Source organism: Arvicola amphibius, chromosome 12, assembly GCF_903992535.2.
Source record: "Arvicola amphibius chromosome 12, mArvAmp1.2, whole genome shotgun sequence".
Lineage (NCBI taxonomy): Eukaryota > Metazoa > Chordata > Mammalia > Rodentia > Cricetidae > Arvicola > Arvicola amphibius.
This window is the reverse complement of record NC_052058.2, coordinates 49,611,006-49,628,871: the sequence shown is the minus strand read 5'-3', so window position 1 is coordinate 49,628,871 and position 17,866 is coordinate 49,611,006. Positions and strand designations below refer to the sequence as shown.

Genomic DNA, 17,866 nt, shown 5'->3' with positions numbered 1-17,866 from the left:
GTTCTAGTAAATCTATTTTCACGCCAAATGAAAATTTGAATATATTTTTACATTATTTGAGTTAATTATGTGACATTTCTTATGAATAGTGATGTATTATTCCATTCATTACTTCTAATTATGCTCTTTTACAAGCACGGAGCTGGCAACACCATGACCAGCCTTTTCCTGTTCTTTATAATCTGATGACTTGCATGGGAAGCAGGTCAGAGATATGCCTAGAATATAATGAACAGAGTTCAGTGGCTGTGGACCATGACAGTCCAAAGCTACCTGAGCCAGTTAAAAAGGGAAATCAGCAGAAACGGGATCAGCTTTTCACATCCCAGGATATCCCTGTGAGCAGTCAACATGAAGAGTACTCAAAGTGCAGTTTTGGAACATGTAATTATCAATGCACCCTTGGCTTGAGCAGGAGAACGAACATTCCTGATGCCTTCCTCCCGCACTTTCTCTCTTTTTCTCTCAGAATTGTATACAGTTTGACTCTTTGCAAAGGGCTTGCTTTCTGCTTGTAAAAAGACAAAGGATGCCCAGCTTTGGTGCAGGACTGAGAAACATACCACTAAATGGCCTGATTATTGAAAAGTCAGTTCAGCCTTTCCCTTCTGACATGTGACCAGGTCAGGCCGTCCTCATGCTCACTTGCCGTGGGGCTTAAGCTACAAGGTGAACCCTGAAATGAAGGAGCCACAGTCAAGGAAAAAGAATAAAACTAAATTACCAAATAATGGGGATGCGGTAAGACCCACTGATGGCACCTGTACATGCAACCCCCTTGGGAAGCAGGTGGTAAGGGACAGGAGAGTGACAATTCATTCTCAAAGAGAAAAAGCCACTTCAAAGCGACCCATGGGAGGAGTCTCTACACACTTCCCCATTCCACTTCAGACCTTCCTTAAACACATACAAAACACCTATCTAATGCATCCCTTCGGGGTCAGATACCCACCCGTCTATAGTCAGGTAGACACTTAAAGAACAAGTCTCGGGTCTATGAACCAAAATGAACCTTGGAAGAAGAGGGCCTGGCAGGAAGGGCTTTCTTTTTTTTTAAGCCTCTGGCACCCTTGACAAATGCTGCCCGCTAACCCTAAATGCTACCTCAGAGTCACCCCTGACATTATCAACTCTCCATCACCTCCTGAGCTGACATTTGGGATAAAGCCGACTTGTTTTCTATGCAGTTATTTCCTTGGATAACCCGTAAGAAAAATGACTGTCACACGAGGTCTGTCCTCTAAAAGAAATGGACTGGATTCCCTGTGGCGCATTCTAGATGGCGAAGGGCACTAGTGAAGGGGGTGAGGGTTGAGGGATAAGCATCCAAGATGGTGCCTTGTTCCCACAGCAGTGCCATGGTGGGCTGCTATTAGCAGGTGGATAAACTCCTAACAGCCCAAGAAGAGGGGCATATTCATGTAGAATTCTCTCCTGGTTGATTAATCGCCACCATGTGCACACCTTCGAATGCCGTAATCTGCCAACTTGAAAATACAACCACAAGTAAACCAAACGTCCCGCCACAGCTAGGGGCAAGGGAGCAGAAGAACACTTCTAAAGATCTCTGTAGGAATATTTAAGCCTGCTGACACACAGAGCCGTGCGGAGACATGTGCTCGTGGCACTTTAAAGATCAGAATTCTATCTTTAGCAATAAGGCTATTAAAATAGTGCTTATGCTATCTTATTTGAACAGGAAGGTTTAAAAAGAAACAGGGCTGAGAAATGAAAGATCAGCAGATCACTAATAACTGTGCTTTCCTGAACAATTAAAGGAACTCACAAGATTAAAATCCACTCAGGAAGTGACAAATATTTCTGATCTGTACGGAAGGACTAAAAGGGCATTTTTTTTTTTTATCTATAGTATCTATTCTGCAAGAAGCACAGTTAAGAAAAGAAGTTATTTTTATTATTTTTTTCACTTATTTCGGGAGCAACTGTGGTAATGGTCTGAAGTCAGAGAAGGGAGCATTGCTCACCGGAAATGGTAAAAGTTTGGAATGGAAAAGCGTTTGTCAGGGTTTTCTCTCCTGGCTGCTGGGGCTGTGTCTTACGGCACAGTTCCCACCGCAGCAAACTTTTTGTTGGTAATGTGTCAGCAGAAATGTCCTTTACGTTACCTCCTCTAATTCTTCACGAATACACTTTGGAAGGCCGTCCGCCATGCATCATCCTAATATTGTTTGGTCCTGAGAGCATTCTGTGTGCGACGCGCCTGGCCCAGAGAATCGGTTCCTTGTAATAGCTGATTCAATAAACGGTTGACAAATGATTTGTATAATGCAGTATGACCAGTGAGCAAGGTTTGTCTCCATCACACACCACATCCAAAGCCTCCACAAACACTGCTCTGTCCCTCTTCCGCCAGGGCGCCTTGCACCGTTCTGAATAGCAATCCACAGATCAATACCCTGTCTGCTGGAAACAACGGGACATAACAAATGAGTGATTTTATTTACAATAAAAGCCCGAGTCACCAAATGGATTCCACTCATGTTCAAATTCATTTTTCATGCTCAACTCAAGAGGAGAGGTGGACAAAGCAGAACCCGAGGGGAGGGGCAAGGAGAAGCACTAACTGTAGTGTGCCTATTTATTTAAGCCATAAACCAGAGCTGAGCTGCATTGAAACATATGAATAAAACATTCAACAAAATCCTGAAGATGCAGTTCTTCAAAAACGAGTCTGTCCTCTCACCATGCAAGCTTGGAAAGCACTTTCCTGTACCCAGAAATTAATGGATTAAAGACGCTCCGACATTCTTTTTTGGAGTGTCGCACCACAGAGGCCAGAGCCTATTCAGTTAGCTCTGAGAACTTGGCAAGGAATGGGAGTGTGTGCTTTATGTGTAAGAGAAGGAGTCGGAGTGGAGCTTCTGTGAGTGAAGCATCGTCTTGCTTCAATCGCACACCTTTGGCCCCTGGTGGGACAGTTCCTTCTCTACTAGCAAAGTGACAAAACCCCAGTGACGGGAGATAGGGCAATGACTCGGCGGGTGAAGAACCTGTCAGCCAAGCCTGAGGCCACGAGTCTGGATGCCCATGACCCATGCAAAATCTTAACATGGTAGCACATACATGTAATTCAGTTCCAGAACTCCCACGGTCAGATGGGAGGCACAGACAGGAGACTCCCAAGAGGCTAGTCTGTGCACCCAGTAACAAACTCTAAGAGTGCCAGGCTTACACAGGGTGAAAACTGAGCACTGGCACCCGAGTTCTCTCTAACCTCCACGTGTGTGCCTACGCAGAAATGCAACAGACATGCAGGCATTTTCTTTTTGAAGTCAAGAAGCAAAATCCTAAGGGAAAGGGGGCTGGTCGGGAGAACCAAATATCAGTGGGACCATCAATTTAAAATAAAAGTGCTTACAAGTCACTCATCAATGGCACACTCCCCACAGGGTGCTTAGATGTCATTTTAAAAATGGTAAAACAAGTATTCAAAGTAAAAAATTCCATTTTACCTGAAGTTGCTATAAAGCCATCCTAAAAATACAGTACTGCCAGCTGATGGCGTCTATGGGCTCATTTACTCTATTTAGACGTCACCTCCTCACCCCCAAGACGAACAATACACCATGGAAAACAGGAAGGGGAAAATCAGGGCAGCCAGCCTGAACACAATACTAGAAACTCTGGAATAGCATGGTGGTGCGATTTGGCCCTGAGCGTGGTAGGAAAGACAGAAGTCAACAGGCCCTTATTCCCTCGGTGGATTAATTACACCACAGTATTTGCTCTCGGTGTTTGCAGTTTCCGCTTTAATTTCGGTTACTACAAGACTCAGGATGCTTGAAAAATGGGTTAAGAACAAGTCCTCTGTGCAGAAAGGAAGGCCTATGAGAGACAACCAAGGATGCACAGCGCTCCATTGAGGCAGCTTGGGATATGTGGCATGGTGCCGGGAGTAGAGTATGGGCTTGGTAAGCAAGGGTTGAAGGAGTCAATGTGTGCAGAAGGAATGAAATGTCACAAAAACCAATGAAGATGTCTTTACTCAGAGGGAAGAGTAGTTATCCTAGCGCCACAGTTGAAATGAAAAGGCTGGGAAGAACCTCAGAGCAGAGCAGAGGGGGCAGAGGAAGTGTTTAAGGGAACAAACGTATAGCAGGTGACTGGAAAGATAGACGCTTAGAAGATACTAAAGATCTTTAAAACTTGCCACGGAGTCTGGACTTTTTCTACAAAATGGTCTGTAAACAAGGGAAGTGAAAAATGATGTGGTCAGAAGTTACCGGGGTGGAGAAGCCCAGAGGCAGAGGTGGCAGGAGCTAGGGGAGCCAGGTAACACGGTTACACTAGGACAGGCAGGACAGAAAGACACCAAGGGTAGAAGCCCCTCCCTGTGGTTTTATGGAATGTGAGCAGACAGAGCTAGCCACAGGTACAACCCCAATCTCAGAAGACCAAGGCTTTCTGCAGAGCTAGCCACAGGTACCACCCCAATCTCGGGACAGAAGACCGTGGCTTTCTGCAAGTAAGCAACTGCTAACTAAGATGCTTTCCAATCCTGGGAACCCCCCCTCCACCCCCACATACACACATACTAGTCTGCAAAGGGAACATGAAATATAGGACAGCATTGTCTGAATGCATCATCTAAAGCACCAAGCGGTTCCCAAGAGCTGAGGCAGGAGGTGGCTTCCCACACGTGCCAGTTCCCAAAACATCCTGGCCCTCACACTCTCGGACAAAAGCAGGTTCCTCCCCAAGGTCGAAGGTGTTCCATGTTCACAAGTTAGAATGTTCTTGGCATTGTCTCACAGATATGGCAACTGTTGAGGTTTCACTTTCAAAATGGTGGGTCCAGGGCACAAATCTCACTGTTGCTCATGATTCACTGCTGCCATCTCCTTCAAAGGAGACACTTCCAGGTTCTTGTCAGGTTTTTTCCCAGTCTCAGCATCACACTTTAAAGGGTGAATCAATAGAGCACGGCAGAAGAATCAAGTTCTATCAAGTTACGAATGAAAATTCACAAAGCAGAGCCAACTCCGTTATTAACCGTTTAACACACAGTGGGTCTGCATGGCATCAAGTAGGCCTGCAGGACATCAGAGTATGAAGACTCATTCACCTAAATTCATTTTCATCCCTAGTTTTCTTACCCTTTTTAAAAGTCAATTAAAGCTAGCACGTAGAAAATAATGTAATTTTACCTTTATTCTTTTGACATCTAACTATATTTTTGTGTAAAAACTCCCCCCCAAAAAATGACCACCGTAAATTTGCAGCAAAATCAAAGGAAGGAAACAAAGATGCTTTTATTCTGTGAAGTTCAGGCTCCATCTGAAGAACGCAACACAGAATTAACCCATAGTTTATAAGCTGTCTGTTTCACAGTCTCCTGAAGTCAGTCCGCCTTGCCCGCTCCCCATCCCAGAAGCAGAGACAGCTGGTTTCTCAACATCGAGCATTTAAACTCAGCTTTATCTTTAAACTCTTACAAAAATAGTTAAATGTTAGAAAGAATAATTTTCATCCAGCATTATTTATACATTGATTACCTGTTCTTTTTTTTGTAATTTTGCAAATTTAATGAGGTAAAATTTGGACTTAGGACTGAGAGCTTAAGTAGAGAATCACAATTTTATTCTGGGGGTTGATTTTCCTTTTCCCTTTCAACCAAGAAGAGTACACATGACTAAGGAAGCAAGTTATTCATGAAGTTCTTAAGAACTTCAAACATTTTCATGGAAAAATTTATTCCAAAAATATCTTGAAACATTTTTTACATTGAGGACTATCCTAAGGAATTAACTTCAAAGCAAATCATGGTTCAGTGTGGAAAAGACCTATTATCTTAAAATAGGAAGCCTCCTCCTTGTTACCCATTGCATAATAAAATTAAGGAGGAAGAGAAAAGCATTGTGGAAACTCTAGAAAATTCACATGTACACAACCAGGAGGGATATGTTCAACACGAAATAAATCACCTCCTCTGAGTATCCCACGTGTTCTAATTGCCGCTACAGAGGAGAAAGGAGCTCCTATTGAATTCAGTGGCAGGATCGGTCTTCCAACAAAATAAAGCAATTCAACCAGCACTCATGACGGAGAATGGTCTGGAAACCAGTGTTTTTCCCAAGACAAGATGGCATTGTCATTCCAGCACAGATCACAACATTCATAACATGTTAGATTGTGTCTCCTGGTAAAGTCGGAAGCTACACCCATAAAGTCTCACCAGTGTGACTGTCCCAACCTGAGCTGAACAAGGACAACACCAATAGGCATAAGAAGGTGGACGGGAAAGACCCTGAGGCCTCAGCCCTACGCAAAGAACTATACGCAATTAAGGACTGCAGAGTGGGAGACATAGTCTTCCCTAGGGAAAACGCAACAATTGGTTATCCAATATCAAATCTTCGGCCCTGGAAATACACATACAAGAAACAATATATAGACAGAGCAGGTTTACCTAGAGAATATAGAGTATATAGATACATATATATGTACCTAACAACAATTAATGAAAAACAAGGCCATTAATTTGAAAGAGAAAGAGAAGGGGTATATGACAATCCTTGGAGGGAGGAAAGGGAAGGGGAAATGATGTAATAATGTTACAATCACAAAAATTAAATAAAGTAAAATAAATGAATAAATTAAACAATCGCCATTAAGCTAAGAAACTTTAATTTTCCTGTAATCCCTTAAACCCACCGTATAGAATCACCATCTTTTTTTCTAACCCTCCATCAAAATTCAAAACGAATAAAAGAAATTCAAAGTGCCCATGATATTCATTGAACCAATTTTAGAAACACCTATTTATTTACACAGCCATAGTAGTGAAAAGGTCAACCAAAAATTCCCCTCCAAAGCTACAGTTGCTAAGCAACCGTCCTCAGAAGTTCTGCAACATTGCTCAAGCATATTACGGGTGCCACCAACTGGATTCAAAATAAATATGAATAACATCTTACCTGGTTACTCCAAATGGGGAGGGAGGGAGATTTCTTGCTTACCTTTCGTGGACAGATGCTAAGGGCTGATTCTATGTCAATTTGGTTGGTTGGGTTTACATGGTTCTTTTACAAGAAAAGGATACGGCCAGGTACAACGGGCTTCCTATTTACCAAGGCGAAGGACAGTTCAGTTTTGAGGAAAACCACAGAGGGCTTGATGAGATGCTGACCAAATCTAAATGACATGGTCTCACAGTGAATCTGAAAGAGAACATAATTTAGGAAATAAGCATTCAAAAGAGAAAACGACTTGGTTCATCCCTTTAAAGAAGGCAACTTCTATTAATAAAGATTTCTTGGATGCAAAGAGGATGCCGTTTAAACTGGTTAATCTCCCTTACGGGAGCACCAGGTAAGTCTCCTCGACTTCCCATCTCCCTCCACTGCTGCCTTGATTCTGGTGAAGGCTGCGAAGCGGAAGCTGGATGGTGGATGACAAAGCAGCCTTTCATGCCTAAATTCTCCGGCCCTTCAGGACCCTCAAATCCACAGGGTCCTACATGTTGAATACTTACTTTTCCCATTGATCTCATCATCTCTGCCAACATGGAAATATCCATTGTAAAGGGCTAAGTCCAAACGTAATTGTTAAAAGCTTCTTTCAAAGGCTGTTATCTTTGTTTGTACAATAGCAATTTAGCACAAGTACAAACACTGTCTGACCTCGCCTACGATTACAAAACACACGTTCGCGGAGAACTATTACACTTCATTGCCATCATTAGAGAGGGAAGGAAGGAATGAACAAAACTGTCTTTCAGATGAGACTAGTTCCTGGCTGACCCAGAGACAGATCAGGTAAATCATGTTAATTTTTCCTTGTCCTCCTTCTGGGGGAGGCTCCATGACAGTGTTACAATTTGGTGCAAAATGTCCCCCAGAAGCTTATGTGTTGAGCAACTTGGTGCTGATGTTTTGGGAGGGTCTTGAAACTTAGAGGAAGGGGATTGGTCAACAGAGGTATATGATGTGTAGAGGGTGGGCTTTGAAGTCACCTGCCTTCTGGTGACTATCTCTCTCCCTCTGCTACCTGTCATGAGATGAAGAACCTGCTTCCACCACAGTGACTTTCTGTAAACGAGAACTCTGAAGCCTTGAACCAAAATAAACCCTTCCTACTCGAAGCTGTTTATAACACATCTTTTGCCGCAGCAATGTGAAAGAGGATGAACATGAGGGAGAAAGAAATGAAACTGAGCACTTGGCAGCCAGCGTGGACCAAACCCACCCATGCTCCAGGAATAATCTTAACTAGGTGATGTCTACTCACTGGTGACCACTGAGTGACTAAGGTCCTTACATTTTTCTAACTCAGGAGCAGCTCACTACAGAATTGATGGCCAGAGACCAACCTATAAGAGAAACAGCGGTGAAAAATGAATGAAGAATCAGAATAAACAAAGGATGAAATTAAAACCCAGAAGGCTGTTTTCAAGTAGATCAATAACTGCATGATGATTTGGAGAGGCAGCTGTTTAAAATGAGAGCTATGGAACGGTCCTCTACTGCAGTGGACAGAATTGACACACCGTGCTCGCTCAGGGCCCAGGTGGGAAAGCTCATGCCAAGGCTAGAGATACTGGTTTGTAAGCTATTTAAATCAGCTGATAAACAGTAAGTTAGTAAAACTTTCAAACAGCATTTACCCAAATGGTTTCTCAGGCATGCTCTCCAGGTCAGCTATCAAAAACATGAATTTGTACTTCCTCTAGCTGCAGCCCCATTTCCTTGAATTTCCTTCGGTTGGTAATACATTCTAAAGTTAGGGTTTTCCTTACTGTTGAATCCGGGTCTTGGGAATTGACTCCAGTACCTGTGGTCCCCTACCACAGTAATCCTTTGGAAATGGACATGAGATCGCCGAAGACAGTGATTTCCCTCAACTGATTACAGCCATGCCAGGAAAGGTCCTTTCTTAAAGCTGAACCTTCAGTCTGTTCGAGTGACAGCTTAGCAAACAGCTGAGACACAAGCCAACACCTGATGACACTGTCTGAGCAACAGCCTAGCCATGCTGGAAGGAACAACGTCCCTGACATTTGTTTCCATTTAAGGGTAATTGCACAAACCTGACTTAAGCATGGGCTCTAACTGATGAGCTGTGGTTATCCTGAGTCCTTGACTGGTGGATACTCCTTTGGTCTTCTTTCCCCTTTTATCTTCTGTGTCCCAAACCCCTGAATCTCCTTGCAACTCAGAGATTTGCTGTAACACAGTTAATATAGTGTTTACCTTCTTTATAGATTTGTGTACATGTCTCCCATCTGTCAAAATATGGAGTGTTCTCCAAAACATTTAATTTTAATTATATATGAATTATTTGTTTTAAATCTCATCTGTTTCTTAATTCTGTTTTATCCACGCGGTTGCAGTGAAAACAGCTCCTGGCTGCTCTTTCTTCTCACAGAGGTCCACGGTGGCTTCTGTGTACAGTCCGCTCCCGCCCAAGAGATAGTCTAGCTATCACATTTTATCACGGATAACACTGTGATTTCTATCCTAAGGTGATTCGTGAAGCCTTAGAACAAGGTTTTAGGTTTCTAAGCCATGCACCAGTTTGCATTGCCAAGAGCAATACGCAAACGTTTTCCTCTGTCTTCGTCAGCACTTGGCACTATCTGCTTTCATGACCCAGAGTGAAATGGTACCTCAGGCACAGCTCACGCACTAGCTCGCCCGGGTGCCTACCCAAGCCAACCCCACTCCTAGCCCTAAGTGAGACCTGAAAAAATGGCTCCAGCAGTTGAACAGTGGGCTCGTGATGGATGACAAAAGGGCACAAGGCTCATTCCCCAATGAGGAGCTACGGGAAAATAACTGCTATTGAGAAAGAGAGACTCAGTCTTCCTCAGGGACAATCCCGGTGATAGGCTGCATGGTCCCAAGTGGTCAGCCTTAAAATACATAAGAACTAAATGTATTAAATGGACTCAGCCGACTGTATCTATATGAACATGTATGTCTCTCTCTGTGTGCGTGCATGTGTGTGTGTGTGTGTGCGCGCGCGCGCGCGCGTGCGCGCGCACGCGCATGCATCAATAATCAAAGAAGAATGTGAGGTGAAGTTAAGAGAGGAGTTGAAGTGGGAAAGAGAGAGAGTATAGAAATCACACAAATACAGAAGTCATGTACAAAATTCTAAAAATACTTCATTAAAAATGGTATCTCTTTCTTGTAACCCACTTGTTTGCTATAGTGTCATGTATACTTCGCCCTCCACAAATCGCTGGTTTATGCTTCTTTCCCCATTTTACAAGTCACCTCCCTTCTATTTCCTGATTTTCCAGGGTCCACAGAATGGTCTAAGTAGTCAGCATGATAATTACATTTTTGCCATCTGTTAATTTTTCTGTTATTCCCCTAAGGAACAAAATCCACTTATTTTTTAATAATTAAAATCATTAGTTTTTGATATTTTTCTCCAGGATTCTTGGTTAACATATTTTTCTCTCTCATAAGGTCTCAAGTGTGTACTTTAGTATTTTCCTCTATTAACTGTGTGTCTTTATTTTTAATACTTAATTATATGTTTCATGTAAAGCTTTGCTTAAATTGTGAAGTATGGGAAGCTGAAGAGATGGTTAAGTGGTTAAGAGCACGGGCTGCTCTTCCAGATGACCTGGGTTCAATTCCCAGCACCAACATGGCAGCTCACAGCTGTCTGTAACTCCAATTCCAGGGCATCTGGCAGCTTTACAGACATCCATGCAGGCAAAATACCAATGCACATAAAATAGATAAGTATTTTTAAAAACTAAACAATAAATATCAAATAGTTTCACATTTCTTTCAGAAGCCAGTTTTCTTCTTTTTTAAAGTAAAGTCAGTCTTTTTTTAAAAAAGATTGATTTATTTATTATGATGTGTACAGTACTCTGCCTGCATGTGTACCTCCACCCCAGAAGAGGGCACCAGATCCTTTTACAGATGGTTGTGAGCCACCATGGGGTTGCTGGGAATTGAACTCAGGACCTCTGGAAGAACAGTCAGTGCTCTTAACTGCTGAGCCATCTCTCGAGCCCAAGCCAGTTTTCTTATACCAGCTCCTGAGACTAAGCCCATATAGACCTAGCAGCGATTCTGGACTTTGAGATTATTGCCTGATGTTCTAGAACAGCAACTGCTGAATTATTTTCTATAAGGGACAGCTGCAAGGGGATTCACAATCTCTTATAGCTACTCACCTCTGGCATGTAGTACGCATGCCACCCCAGCTGTGTCTGTGTTCTAAGACAGCTTTACTCAGAGCCAATGCACAGCCTGGCTTAGCACGCCATCTGCGGTTTGCCACGTACATCTATATCACTAACCCCTTCACAAATTTTCTGGATAGGAGAGGACTGGTTTGGATTTAGATTTTTGAGAGATGGGCCAGACTCTGCATCCCCACTGGGATGACAAAGGTGTGTTCAGCCTTTCCATGAATGCTGTGGGTCAAACTCAGGTCCCCAGGAAGCACTTTACTGTGCTTTCTCCCCAGTCCCTTTGACACACCCTTACCCCAAACTCCAACATCCTTAACACACTCTTACCCCGCTGTCCAGCCCCTTGACACACCCTTACCCCCCCCCCGCCCACCCACCGCTGTCCAGCCCCTTGACACACCCTTACCCCTTCTGATGGCTTTCAGATGTTACAATCCATCTTTCTTGTGGTTGAATTTTGGATCTTCCCAAGCAACATGGAGCTATAATTTCAAATAACTGTATATTTTTCAAATTCCATTCCTTACTTCAGGATCTCATCTTTATGCCTCAGATCATGGAGGCCACACCCTCTTCCTCACACTGTGAAGGAATAGGTTCTGACATTGCTGCCTCTGGAATTTGACCCTCCTCTTTGGTTCTTAGCAACCATTTTCTCCAGAATTCAGTTATCCTGTGACTGAATAGCTGTGTGCCTTATACCTTTCAGAATCCTTTTTAGTGGAGAAATTTCCTGAGTATCTATTCCATCATATTTCTAGAGTCCAAAGTTGTCATTACTAATTGATTTAAAAAGAAAAAGTCATTAAATTCTCTACTTAATATTTCCCATTCTTCCTCCTGGATTTCTTTATGTATTTATTTTTTGCTATACATCAATCTCTAAAATCACTTTGAGAAAGTGTCTACATGTGCCATACTGTGAATTTTTGTTCATAATAATATATTCATTTTACCCTTCCATTTAAATATGCAGCCTACAATAACAGCCTCCTAAACTCTAAGTTTGCCTGTTTCAAAACTGATCGATTACATCTTGGCCTCTGTGTGTCCTCACACAGCTGTAAGCTGTAGAAGAAAGTTGGCTGACATTCAGGTTACTGTTTAACAGGGGTTGTTCTGTTTTCTAATCTTAAAATAAGGTCTGCATAAAGCCCGAGCCTAGGACTATATACCCGTCAATTACCATAACAAATTATCACGAAGCCAAAGGCTATCATCCCCCCAGTCTCTAAGGACAACCCCTGTCTCTTCCTAGGTTCCATGGATTACAGAATTCAATTTCTGTCCTTCATGCTCCGTGTGGAAAGTCATCACCCCAGTCTCAGTGTCCCCGTGAAGTCCATCTTCACGTGGTCTTTTCTGTATGCCTTCACGTCTTATATTTAGAGATTGAGGACTGAGGGGGTGGCTCATTTGGGAAATTGCTTGCTGCCTAAGCACAGCTTCCAGTGAGACCAAGGTGCAGAACTCCTGAAGACAATACCTTACCCTGACCGCTTGCCTCTGCACACAGGCGCACATCCCTCCATACGCAGCTGCACACACATACTAATAACAGCCACTAAAGACACAAGCCTGTGTACTTAGGGTCCAGCATAACCCATATGATAACATCTAAAGCAGTCACATCTACAGAGACTTTTGTTTCTTAGTAAGATAATATTCTGAATATATGGTGGGGGTGGGGCATTATTAGACTAATGTTTCTGATTCTTAAAGTTTTATACACCATAAGGCATGTACGTGTGAGGCCCTTGGTTTCCATTGTATCCTTTAAAGGTTTGGTCTATCATCTGTTCAGATACTCTCTGGCACAAGTTAGCACATTGGCCTTTCAGAGAGTCTATCTGACATCTCTATTCATCTGGTCTCTCTAAGCTCTCAGGCCAATCTTCTCATATCTGTTTCTTCCTGATGCCTTTTGGGAAACAGCCTGAAAGCAAAATTTAGCTCCTAAGTTTCTCTCGGAAAGCTTACTTATATCTAGTTTTCCTCTGTGTCCTGGCTACCCTTCCCTGCATGTCCCTCCATCTGACATATCACTCTTGCCAATAAAACCAGATAGTTCTGCTACATATTTTTTGCAGAAGTCTAGTTTGCCAGTAATTTATAATAGTGGATGTCCTCTGATTTCTTTACTAAATCTTCTTCCCCTTTGACGACAGACATAACTCAGACCACTCTTTGTCTGGAGAAAGCAAGAGGAAATGGCATCAGAGTTCAATTTCTCTACTTGACTTAGCCCCCTACTCTGACTCTCTGCAATGTGAAGAACTTTTTTTTTTTTTTTTTTTTTTTTTTTTGGTTTTTCGAGACAGGGTTTCTCTGTGGCTTTGGAGCCTGTCCTGGAACTAGCTCTTGTAGACCAGGCTGGTCTCGAACTCACAGAGATCCTCCTGCCTCTGCCTCCCGAGTGCTGGGATTAAAGGCGTGCGCCACCACCGCCCGGCTGTGAAGAACTTTTATCTCACCTAAAACCAGGAGACGATGGCCTGCAGTAAGCCTATGTCACTGTCTGACACATGATATAGGCAGGCAAAATAGGAATATTTTCTACTTCCCCCAAAGTGGTCCAATTGTTTCTCTGTAAATTATAGGAAAAAAAAACTCTTCAGTGAGTAGACCTATTTCTGCAAATTTTTAATTCAGTGAAAAAGAGACATGCATGTTCCAGGGGCTGGAGAAAGAGCACGAGTGTGTGGCATAGTAAAACCAGCAGTGTGACCAGAAGGTGCTGGCGTCTCCAGGATCTGAAATGGTCTGCAAGACTGAGATAAATATTAAATATTTTACTCTCATGTGAACGTGGCAAAAGCAATTTTAGTTTAGGCTGAAGTAAAACTGCTGAATCTTTTCCCCCAAACAAGGAAGTTGGATGTACTCTGTTGAATTTTCAAATAAAAATCCTATCCAAGAAACCTTGTTTCTTAGCACATAAACAGACCATTATTTCTGGAATATAAAAAATTAAGGACTTGGTTAAGGAACTCACTCAATGGGTCATGTACTTCATTTATATTTATTATAGATGTTACTCAATGAAGAAATCTTAGGGATTTGGTTTTTCTCCTTGTTATGAAGAAAAAAGGAAGTGTCTATGTTAACCCAAACCAAAGTTATAACTGTAGCCTTCTTCCTCTTGGGATTGTGTGGTAATAACTTGCTTTTTCTCTCCCATTTTCCCATTAGTGGAAGGGATCATCTTCCTGCTCCCTCTTATGACCTATTTGTTCTCTCTCTCCCTCCTCTGCCCTTCTGCTAACTCTATGCCTGTCACTCTCAGCAGCTAGTAAGAGGACAGAAGTGTAAGAACTTCCTCTTCAAAGTTACTCAGAGAGGGGCTGGTGCCGAGCTTTCTGTCCCTCACACATGCGAGTGTGTGAGTCAGCTCTGCAGATTAGAGCTGTGGCTGACAGGACTAGGTGAGCCATGGGCACTGTGGAATGTGGTTTAGCGACCACAGCAGACGATGACAGCTTGTTCTAATTCGTTCCAGGCGCGGTCAGGTTTATTCCTGGTTTACCTTTAAATGTTATGCTAATGTCTCACCAAACTGCCAAGCACTTCAAATCTTGTTTCCAAGAGGAATAGCCAACTCTAGAATTTCTGGGTGGAAAGGGGCCTGTGAGATCACTTAGATCCAGTCCTCTCATTTTAGAGACGCTGAGCACATCCAGACAGGGAGGGGTGTATTCAAATGAGTGGTCCCGTGGCTCTTTATACAGGATACTATTTAAGGGTTGATTAAACGTGGCACCCCAATTTAAGAATTTAAATTAAAGCTAACACACTTTGGGGCATCCCTTAATACTAAAGTCATGAAAATACTCACCATAAGAGATCCAACAGAGGAGCCAGAATAGAAGCCTTTGTCTATTAATTCATAGTACCTCTTCCAGCAGAGAACACTATGAACTGTCTTTTATATTTTATACTATTTGATAATGTAAAACCTTTTAAAGTCCATGCTCCAAACTTGGAATTTTAGGACTTCCAGTAACCACATGACCGAGCCCATAAAGATGAGAAATTCTAGTCCGTTGACCAAGAAGCCACTGAATCCCATCTCATGATTGCTAACTCCCTCTTTGGAGTTAGCGAGGCATCTCTCCGGAACACATGCAAAAGCGGTGTGTTTCCGCAAGCAGCTTAGGTGTTCAGCTTAGCTGACGGGCGACATCCAGCTCGCCTAAGCATCTTAAACAATGCCTATTGTGCAGCTCTGCACAGCTACCCACTAAAGAGTCGGAAGTGCTCCCCCAGAATGCTAGCTCTAAAGCCAGGCTGAGTAAAATCGCCTCAAGAGCTCTCAAGAGGACCAACATCTTTGGCTCCATCCTACCCTGACCCCAACAGAAGCTCTGCAAGGATGAGATAAACTCATCCAGGGTTACACAGACATGAGTGCAACCTGCTCCTTTTGTGTGCCTTTGTGACATAGGGCACCAATCCCTCCCTCTATACATCCCCCAAGCACCTCACATGTATTTGGCTAAGCGTGACATTTAAAAAGTAAAGATGAATGTTTTTAATAGACAAGAGGTGGTTCTCAATTAATACAAATTAAATACTGGTAAGGAACTTGGTACTATTATTATCATAAGATGGCGTTTAGTCATTAAAGACAAAAACCAAACCTGGCACGGCCCTGAGTGGCTGCTGTACCTCTCTCTCTCCATGAGACAGGAGTCAGTTAAGAAGTAACATCTGAACAACAGGAATGGTAGCCAGTGCTTGTTCGCTGCCTCCAGCCTCCTAATTTAAATGCCCTTTCCTTAAACCCCTGGACAGCTCTATGAAGAAGGCAATTTGCACATCTGCCTTCATGGATGCCTCTGATTTTGTCATTTGTAACAATTCCTAGATTTTAAAATCAGCATGCTCAGAAGATACTGACCTATCAAGGCTTTTGAAATCAATGGCTAAGTAGCTCTCAGGACGTTTTTGTAATATTTTGCAGTCAACATTCGTGTAGGGTAGATGGCCCATTTCCATATAACTTTTGTCAATATTGGACATTGTCTAATTCTCTAAATCTGTTACACAAATTGTCATTACTTAGGAATACAATAGAGAGAGGAATGACTTCTTCAAAATGTCCTAGCTAAAGCAATCTACCATGAACACTAATGTCTCCTAGGCAACCGGGAAACCAAACACGATAAAAAAAGAAACGCTGCTCCTTTTGTTAAAAGAATGGGGGAAAAGGTCTGTTTTTCTTTAAACTAGAAAATTAAAATCTTATTCCATTAGGGCTGGAAGAGCTAAGGTTCACTGTGAGATACAAAACAATCTCCTATGTTATACCCTAACAATACTCAGTGATGACAAAAGTCTAGATTAACTCTTTGGCAGCCTTCAGGATCTAACGGTCAGGGGATCTCTATTCCAGTATATATGAAAACTCAGGACTGTGAACGAGGGATGTAAATAAACTGGAAAGCTTCTGGCTGATGGATCCCAAGCTGACCCTCCCAGGAAAACAGCCTGTCACCTAACTGAGCAACAACACACTCTGGGAGCTGACCAGATTCTCAAACAGATTTCATCGGCTCAGAAAACAATTAAGGTACAAAATGAATGGCTGGAGACATACATTAAAGTTTATACAATTTTTTTAAAAAAAATCATTCTTAACCTATACATATGTTATGGCTCCACAGAGGCTAGCATAAGACTCTACAAATGATGACCAAACAAAGGGGGAAACAACTCAAAAAGTCTCTGAATTTATACAAACAAAATAATATTTAGAGTTTCATAATAAAACGTTAATCTTTATTTTCCCATATCTAAACTTTTACAATAACATAGGATGCCAATTTTTTAAAAGAAAAAATTCTTCTATTTAGGTAAGTTGAAATACTTTTGTCTCATACAATATTTAATGTCTTGAATATTTCTAAAGCTATGTATGATTTAAAGAACCTAATGTTCTATGGTATACATGTGTGTGTATATATATATACATATATACATATGTATATATGTACATATATGTATATATACACATATATATACACCACACACACATATATATGTCTTAATGTATATGGTACAATACAGTGTTACTATAATATAAATAAAGAACATATATACACATATATTTCATACTTAACACATGTAAACATATAAAGTTTTTCTTTGACCATATTTTGATTCTCTTGATCACATACCTAGGGTAAACTCCTGTACTACACATGAATTATTTTTTAGCCTCTTGAACTACCAATCTGTTTTCCATAGGGATTGTTCATTTCATGTCTCTACAAGGATGAACAAAGGTTCAAGTTCTCCACATTACCAACAACCACACTCAGAAACTTTCATTAGTTGTTCAGAGAAGATGTGGACACTGGGTCCCAACTTCTTTGTTTAATTCTCTGTAACATGGTGAAGACTCAAAGCTCCTTATTCACATGGCTTATCTCTGGCTCCTAAAGAGTATTCACACCGACTGGCCATGTTGCTTGTCTTGTTCCAGAGTTCTTGAAATTTCTTTTTCTTTCTTATCCTATACCATCATCCCAATGATGATTTATAGAGCAAGAGAACAAAAATGAAATGCGGAAGACAGCATCCTATAATAATCTCAAGTTTATTTTCCAAAGATATGGAATACGTTTTCTGTTGCTTTGGTTTTGGTTTTTTTTTTGAGACAGGGTTTCTCTGTGTGTA

At 41.9% G+C, this 17,866-nt stretch overlaps 1 protein-coding gene across 3 annotated transcripts in view; it reads right to left on the bottom strand.

Annotated features, from left to right (window-relative positions):
* Positions 1-17,866, bottom strand: part of Fhit (fragile histidine triad diadenosine triphosphatase) — a 1,447,725-nt gene that overhangs the window by 760,027 nt on the left and 669,832 nt on the right. For all 3 annotated transcript variants that reach the window (XM_038350177.1, XM_038350178.1, XM_038350175.1), the window contains one exon: positions 7,064-7,181. In XM_038350177.1, coding sequence (XP_038206105.1) covers positions 7,064-7,166 — 103 coding nt within the window. In that variant the 5' untranslated portion in view covers positions 7,167-7,181. The remainder of the gene's footprint in view (positions 1-7,063; positions 7,182-17,866) is intronic.